This window comes from Polistes canadensis, unplaced genomic scaffold (genome assembly GCF_001313835.1).
Source record: "Polistes canadensis isolate GaletaPanama2010 unplaced genomic scaffold, ASM131383v1 scaffold_123, whole genome shotgun sequence".
In the NCBI taxonomy this organism is placed as follows: domain Eukaryota; kingdom Metazoa; phylum Arthropoda; class Insecta; order Hymenoptera; family Vespidae; genus Polistes; species Polistes canadensis.
The window spans coordinates 420213-429456 of record NW_014569670.1 but is presented as its reverse complement, the minus strand read 5'-3'; the positions used below and the strand labels follow the sequence as shown (position 1 = coordinate 429456).

General features: G+C 30.2%; 1 protein-coding gene across 1 annotated transcript in view; it reads right to left on the bottom strand.

Annotated features, from left to right (window-relative positions):
• Positions 1 to 9244, bottom strand: part of LOC106788058 (anosmin-1) — a 23842-nt gene that overhangs the window by 9744 nt on the left and 4854 nt on the right. Inside the window, exon 2 of the mRNA XM_014750979.1 lies at positions 7072 to 7196. Coding sequence (XP_014606465.1) covers positions 7072 to 7196 — 125 coding nt within the window. The remainder of the gene's footprint in view (positions 1 to 7071; positions 7197 to 9244) is intronic.

Sequence of the window (9244 nt, the reverse complement as noted above, 5' to 3'; positions counted from 1 at the left end):
TCTGCTATTTCTACTTGATAATTAAAACTTGTTAATGAAATTTGCAATGAAGATATTTTGATCAACAATATTGTCTTCTAAACTTCATACTTTCACTACTCTAATAATATCTTCTATTTTTTGATACTTCTATCGTAAAATCTACTATTTCTACTTGATTATTCAAACTTGTTAATGACATTTGCTATGAAGATATTGTCTTCTGAACTTTGAACTTTCACCACCCAATTAATATCTTCTATTTTTTGATTCTTATTCTATAGTAACACACACACACACATACACACATATCTGCTATTTCTACTTGATAATTCGAATTTGTTAATGAAATTTGCTATGAAGATACTCTGATCAACATTGTTGTCTTCTGTACTTTATACTTTCACTACCTTATTAAAATCATCTATTGTTTCTTCCTCTTCTATCGTAACATTCTACTTTGTCAGAAATGAAAACAATCAGGTAAAAATATAAGAACTGTAAATGATTATTGTGTTCTTGTTTCAAAGCAGGAAGTTAAACGTTATCAATCCCCACGTATAATGTAATTCATTATCTTTTAAAACACGCTTACTTTCTTCTTGACGCTTACAACAACGTTTTAGCATTATCTTCATTTCATCGAACAAAGTTACAATTTCAGTCGAGTTAAAAGATTGAGTAGCATAAAAAGAGAAGACAAGAAAGAAAAAAAAAAACAAAAAAGAAAAGGGGAGAAACAGCAGACAAGTTGAAAACGCGTGAATTAATTTTATTAGCGTTAAGTACGTAATAAAAAATATAATCTAAATAAATGTGTATCACTCGCATATAAATTTTTTCTTTTCATTTTTACAATAGAAAATAATCATGTCGTTTGTTGAACGTTGTCCACGCAATAAAAGGCACAAATCCAGAAAACAAGAACACCGTTATGACTTCCTTTAAAAAGAAACAAACCGAAACAAACAAACAAAAAAACAAACTAAATAAATGAAAAAGAAAAAGAGACAAAATTATACGAAATATTTGATGGTAGAATCGGGACTATCTTAACTGAAATCGATCGAACTAAACGGGAAAAAAAAAAGAAAGAAAGAAAGAGAAATAAAATTCAACCATCAGGAGAGAAGGTCTTGCATTATGTTGGAAAAAAAGGTGCACGCTGGTTCACGACCTTCGATTTCTCGAGAGAAGTATAAAAGAAAAATAAGAAGAGGAAAGAGAAAGAGATTGTGATGATGGTGGTGGTGATGGTGGTGATGGGAATGAGAAGGAGAAGTAAAGAAGAAAAAGAAGATGAAGAGGAAGATGAAGAAGAAGAAGAAGAAGAACTACGAGGAAGAGAACTTACAAGGAAGAAGAAGCAAAAGAATAAAAAAAAAAAGAAAAACAAGAAGAAGAAGAAGAAGAAGAAAGGAACGAAGTTAACGAAGTAGACTTGCAAAAGGGTTACCGCTCCCGACCCATAACGCAGCAATACTTTAACTAAACCGAAAACTTTAATACCTTACCGCGAATTCGTTATTTGAATTATAAAAGAACGTTTCGTGTTATTTCGTGATATTTCGTTTGTGCAATTTAGTTCGAAGAAACTTCGAAACCCCCTCTACTCCTTTTTTTCCTTTCTTTTTCTTTTTCGTTGCCCTACTCAACTTCACCATCTTCTTCCCCCATTCACCTAACATCAATGTATCTCTTTCTCGGTTTTCTTTTTTTTTTCCCCCCATTCCTAATTTGAATTATAAAAGAACGTTTCGTATTCTTTCGTGATATTTCGTTTGTGCAACTTCGTTCGAAGAGACTTCAAAACCCTCCCTCTCTCTCTCTCTCTCTCTCTCTCTCTCTCTCTCTCTCTCTCTCTCTCTCTCTCTCTCTCTTCTTTTTCTTCTTTTCGTTGCCCCACTCAACTTCATCATTTTCTTCCACCATTCACATAAACCTCAATGTATCTTTTTTTGGGTTCCTTTTTTCCATTATCTTCTTCTTCTTCGTTTTCTTATCGCATGTGTGTGTGTGTGTGTGTGTGTATATGTGTGTGTGTGTATGTTTTTTTTTTTCATCATCTTCTGCATCAATTCATAATCACGATCGGGTTGAGAAGAAAAGAAAAAAGAAAAGAAAAGAAAAGAAAAAAATAATAATAAGAAGAAGAAGAAGAAGAAGAAGCTTTTATCACCGTTCCATTTGTGTCTCGATGACGTCCGATCGTGGCGCCATTAACGAGGCAGATCGGCAGAAATCTCAATCTCTCTTTCTCTTTTTCTTTCTTCGGCCTCACCTTTTTATCTTTTCGTATTCGATTTTTCTTACCGAGGGTTTCTTTTTTTTTCTTTTCTCTCCCCCACCCCACCCCCTGTTTTCTCTTTCTCTCTCTCTTTATAAAAGGATTCGTCGCGCGAAGATAGTCTGTAATTTCCAAGAGGGTAAATTAATGAAGTTTGTGTCCGAGAAACTTTTGGACCGCCCTCGTTGGCCCCCAAGCAACATTGTTAACGAAATTGTATGGTGATTCATGCCGGGTCAATTTTTTACCTGTCGCGGAAATGAATAACTTTCAAGCGAAGAAGTAACCGCCGTTCCTCCTTTTTTTTTTTCTTCTTCTTCTTTCCCCCCCCCYCCCCCCMCCMCCTTTTCTTTTTCTTATTTTTTTTTTTCATTTTTTCTTTTCTCTCTCTCTCTCTCTCTCTCTCTCTCTCTCTCTCTCAATTCGCTTCTTCCTTTCTACTTTGAAAAGAGGTCAACATAAACTCTCCAATGCAATATCAAAAGGAAAGAAGATATTAAGGGTAGCCTTATAGTAACCATAAAGTTGTACAGCAACTTTTGATTGAGAGATGAGCAATCTTCGATCATTCGGTTATCGTTTATCTTCTTCTTTCTTTCTTTCTTTTTTTTCTTTTTTTAATATTACTTCTTCTTCCGCTTATGTTTCTTGCAACTAAATTGTAAAGAACGATTTCGTTTAACGGATTCTTTGTATTTTTTTTTTTTTTTTAAGTAAATAGCACATTCCATCGAACAAATATATCCATTAAATTTTATATTGAAATTGAAGTGTTAAGGTTATATCGAAAATGTTTAACGAAATGAAACGAACAAAACTAAAAAAGATTATACCAGAATGAAGTATATATATATATATATATGTAGAGAGAGAGAGAGAGAGAGAGAGAGAGAGAGAGAGAGAGAGAGAGAGAAAAAGAAGAGAAACATTTTATCTTTTTTTAAAGAATGACGAAGCAATCGAGCCCCAACAACTTCCATACGTTAACCTTGCTACTTTGAAGTATGTCTCTGCAGAAGAAGCTAACACGTTTTCCAATTCCAACAGCGACCAACCATAAACTTTGCGAAGTTCATTCCTGGCATTGCCACACATACAATCTCACCTAGGGATCTTCATAATTCAACGTGCTAAGAAATGAAGTCCGATTTTGACGCATGCTCGTGATAGATTGAGTTAAAGTGCATACATGCAAAATATATATATATATATGTATATATGTAAATTTAATTTAACGATTATGCTTATGCACGCATACACATACATATATATATATATATATATATATATATTTATATATTATGTTGCTTTGCAATATTGGAAGAACAACCTTTCAAGATTTTATCGACACTCAATCGATATTGTAACGAAAGAAAAATTTCAACTAAATAAATTGCAACCAAGATCGATGGGTCTTTTACGGAACGATTAACTTCGATCAATTTAAATAAAGTATTCATTAACGATAGCTGTTCACAATCTAATTAATAACGCAAATATATTATACCATTATCGATCATAAATTTGAGTAAAAATGTATTAATTTATATGAACCTGTGTGAGATATTTAATATCAATAAATTATTAACAAATTGAAACTTTATATATTGTACGTAAATACGTGTAAATGCAAATGAGGTAAGTGTACTCAAACTTTTTACAGGTAAAGTATATATATATGCTTACTTAATGTTTTATCTATTACTAATATACCGTAAGTTATTAGATAATCTTTTGCCGACATTTAATGAGTTTTACAAAGACCAAAAGGTATAAGATTTAATGTCATTAAATAATTGTACAGAAATGCGTATAAATATAAATGAAGTGTATCCAACCTTTTTTTAATACACAGGTAAAGTATATATATATGAATTAAATATATGTTTATCTAATAACTATCTATTACTAATATACCGTAAATTATTACATCATTTTTACGATGTAAGATTTAATATCACAAAATGATTGTACACAAGTAGAATAAATGAAGTAAGTGTACTTCAAACTTTTAGATACAGGTAAAGTATATATATATGAATTATATATATGTTTATCTAATGACTATCTATTACTAATATACCGTAAAGTATTACATCTTTTTTTACGATGTAAGATTTAATATCACAAAATAATTGTACACAAGTGGAATAAATGAAGTAAGTGTACTTCAAACTTTTCGATAAAGGTAAAGTGTATATATATATATATATGTTTACTTAATGATTTATCTATTACTAATATACCGTAAAGTATTAGATGATCATTTGCCGACGTTTCGTGAGATTTTCTTCCAAAGAGCAAACGGTGTAAGATTTAATGTCATCGGAAAGATTGATCGTTATTAGAAGTAGTAGGGATAAGAAGAACCTGTTTTCGATAATGTCGGAAGATACGTTTCTAGTTCGCTTATAGAGAGAAAGAGAAAGAAAAAGAAAGAAAGGGGGAAAAAGAAAAAAAGAAATATAAAAATATAAATAAGAGAGAAAAAAAAAAAAAAGAGATGAGTAAAAGGGAGTCCGTAGCATTGGAACTCGCGTAACGCGTTACTGGTGTAAGCTTTTATAGGCTATTACTTTGGAGACTTTATTGCCACCCGCCAGTCAAAGCTCCCAGGGCTATCTCTTTCACCTTCGTCATAGCCCTTTATACTATACTACCGATGGCCTGAATCATTGCAAACGTGATGCAGCAGAAAAGGGGGAAAAAAGAAACATTTAAAGATAGATAGATAGATATATATATATAGAGAGAGAGAGATAAAGTATTAGCAATAAACCTTCGTATCAATAACTTATTGGAGTCACTTAATCGTAAGTCAAAATAAAAGATACGTGTAATTGTGTTACTATTACTAAACTATAACTCATAATTCTATTTTTTATTTTTACATTGAACAAAAGAAGTATATATTGATTATAATTAGATTTTTGATTTTTTATTTAAAGTGGGGAAGAGATTTGATGTTAAATATTTATGAAAAGTAAATAATAATTATAACTAAAACTAACGTCACCTGTAATTGTGTTACTATTAGCAAACTTTAACTCATAATTCTATCTTTTATTTTTACATTGGACAAAAGTAGTATATATTGATTATTATTAGATTTTTGATTTTTTATTTAAAGTGGGGCAGAGATGTGATGTTAAATATTTATGAAAAGTGAATAATAATTATAATTAAAATTAACGTCACCCCTAATCGTAAGTCAAAATAAAAGGTATCTATAATTGTATTACTATTAGCAAACTATAATTCATAATTCTCTCTCAAAAGTATACATTGATTAGAATTAAATTTTTGATTTAACATGGGGAGAAAAGAAAAAATAATAAATGGAAAAAAAAAATGTGTGATATTAAATATTTATAAAAATAAAATAATAATCACAATTTTAAATACAAATACTTCGTAATAATAATAATTAATAAAACACGTGTTACAATTATCGAATTTCAATTACATGAAAATTATCTATAAACAAGATGATTAATAAAATGAAATAAAAAAAAAAAAGAAAAGGATTAAGAATCAATGGATAAATAATAGATGAAGATAAGAAATAAGAAAATAAGGTTAAGGAATAAGATTGTAAAACAAGATCCAAGATTCCCCATAAAACTACACTTTACTTTACTTTACTTATTTTTTTAACGTATTTAACCATTTTATTTGTGAGAATCGAAAGAAAGAATTTTTTTTTCTCCTTGGCAGGACACTTTCGTCCTCGAAAATACTTCGCGTGGATCGTTTTGGGTTTGGGTTCGGGACTCGATTAGCATTTTCGAAGTTCCAGCTTGAAAACCATTGCAACAACAACAACAACAACAACAACTGCCGCGAGCGAGCAAACGAGAGACCATAAATCCTCGAGCGTGACGATGATTCAAGTGGACTCAGGGATTCAGGGACACACGCATAATTAATTAGACGGGGACCTAAAGTGCACAAAGAAGATTCCGAACGGCCGAATGATTCATGCTTCTTCTCCTGTGCTTCTGGCTTGAGTTTAACCAACCTACTATGTTCGTTCTTTCGTTCCTTTCGTTTGTTTATTTGTTTGTTTATTTGTTTGCTGCGTGAGAGTGTCTATATAAAACACACGTGTACGTATGCATGTATGCGCATACAAAAAGAAAGAAAGAAAGAGAGAGAGAAAGAGAGAATAACCAGCGACTGGTTCGATGATTTTATCACGATATAAATTTCAAATAGTTTCAACCTAAATAATACACACAAAATATTTTGCGTTGTATATAATATTTGATTTTTAAATTAATATTACATTTTACGAAAAAACAATTTGTTATACATTTGGTAAATACAATTTGTAATACGATAAATATCATTATGAATTTTTAATTCACCTTAATTTACACACTGATAATATCGCTTAAGGTATTTTCATTTGTTTTCTTTTTCAAGTTATACTTCTTTCGGCGCGCGTTTTGCAAAAGTGAAGTTAGATGCGACCGAAAAAAATCGACACCACGAAGTTGACGATATTTACGATGCGCGGGAAAATTGAAATTATTTTTGAGGTTATGGAGATTGGATTCGTTTTAGTACGTGCGTACATAAGTACACACATCAGTTTTTTGTTTTTTTTTCTTTTTTTCTGTCCCCCCTCATCTCATCCTATTCACCAATCGTTAGAAGAATAAAATAAATCGATAAGGGAGAATAAGAAATATCGGATCGAGTTGAAATTTTAATGCGTTTAATCTTTTCATTATTTCATCTTTTTCTATCTTTCTTTCTTTCTTTCATTATATTTTTGGAATCTGATTAAATTTGTTTACCTCGTCCGGATGATTATCACCGCAGCGTGCATCGCATCTTGCAACTCTGATCGAGTCGTATTCCTCGACATACTTTGTCCAGGATGCGAAACATCCTGGTAACAACAACCACCATGGCCACCACTCTGCAAACAAACAAGAAAAAAAAAGTAAAAATATAATCATGATTCAATGTTGTTTGTCAACAATTTCGTTCAAGCACGATGATTAAAATTAAAACTTCAGTTTAGTCGTAAAAAACATGCACAGACAGAATTTGAATAATCCCCTGTTGTTTATAATTTATTTACAAATTCTTAACATAATAATATTACCTTGTGTTTAATTGAAATTAATAACAATTCAGTATACTCTCTTTCACTTTATTAATTAAAAAACAATTATAATATTTGTTGAATATTAGATAACAAAATAATATAAAATATAAGTAGAAGTATTGAGAAAATAAATCAATAACGCGTATTAAATATTAAACATTTAATTTTTTTCAAATATTAATAAATCATATGTATACACACATACACCAATTAGAAAATAAATAAATAAATAAATAAATTAATTAATTAATAAAGAAAAAAGAAATGGAACGGATCATTCGGGAAGAAAAATTTCTAAATAAATCACCAATGTTCATATCGACGTGTACAATGCACAAATACATATAGATACACACACACACATATGTATATACTCAAACACACAAAGTAACATAAACGGATTGTACGGTTACGCGTGGCGATATGGCCGAGCTACCATTTCACGCCTCATTAAAGGGATCTAATGGGTTTCGCACGCGCGAGAACAACCAACCGAACCGTTCATTGTACCAACAACTGAGAAAATAACGATCCGTTTAAAAGCTAAAACGTTACAACGAGTTATACATATAATACATATATACATAAAACACATATACCTATATGTATATAAAATATGACCAATGTTTGTGGAATTTGTGATAATTCGTAAAAATTCAAAATATCAGGCCCATTTAAATTTCTTCTTACACAACAAATTCTTCAAAAGTCAAACCCATTCGATGAATTTCTAACGATGGAAAAGATCCTTATTTTTTTTCCTTCCCTCTCCCCTCCCACACCTATCTATATTATATAATTATATGAATATTTATTTTGAAAGCAACCTAAGTTCATTTGTTGTCAGTTGTTTGTCGTGTTAATTATAATAACGTCATGTTGATAACCATGGTGGTTAGTTGTCGTAAAAAATATTTTGTTGAGAGGTGTGGGGAGAGAAAAAAAAATGGACTTAGGTCATTTTTATATATATTAGGATGAAACAAAAATTCGTGCGTTTTATTCTGTTGCCTTTTCGGAAGTCAATACAAAAAATTAATCTTTATATATGCATGCGAAATATTAATAATTAAAAAAAAAAAAAAAAAAACCGTACGAATATTTTGTTCGTGAACCAGTTATGTTCATACGTTTATCGTGTTGTTTTTTTAAGTGAATAAACAATTACTTTATATGCAAATAAAATATTAATAATTAAAAAACTGCACGAATTTTTTTGTATCGAACCCAGTTCTGTTCGAGGCGTTTATTCTGTTGTTTATCGGATAGTGCAATTTTTGTTTGAAGTCAATACACAAAATTATTTTATATGCACAAATAAAATATTAATAATTAAAAAACTGCACAAATTTTGTTGTCAAACCAGTTTTGTTCGTACGTTTATCGTGTTGTTTTTTTTAGATGATGCAATTTTGTTTTTGTTTGAAGTCAATACAAAAAATTATTCTTTATATGCATGTGAAATATCAATAATTAAAAAACTGCACGAATTTTTTTGTCAAACCAATTCTGTTCGTCCGTTTATCGTGTTGTTTTTTTTTAGATGGTGCAATTTTGTTTTTGTTTGAAGTCAATACAAAAAATTACCTTATATGCAAATGAAATATTAATAATTAAAAAACTGCACGAATTTTTATCGAACCCAGTTCTGTTCGTGCGTTTATTCTGTTGTTTATCGGATACTGCAATTTTTGTTTGATGTCAATACAAAAAATTACTCTTTATATGCACAAATGAAATATTAATAATTAAAAAACTGTACGAATTTTTATGTCAAACCCAGTTCTGTTCGTGCGTATATTCTGTCGTTTTTCGGATACTGCAATTTTTGTTTGATGTCAATACAAAAAATTACT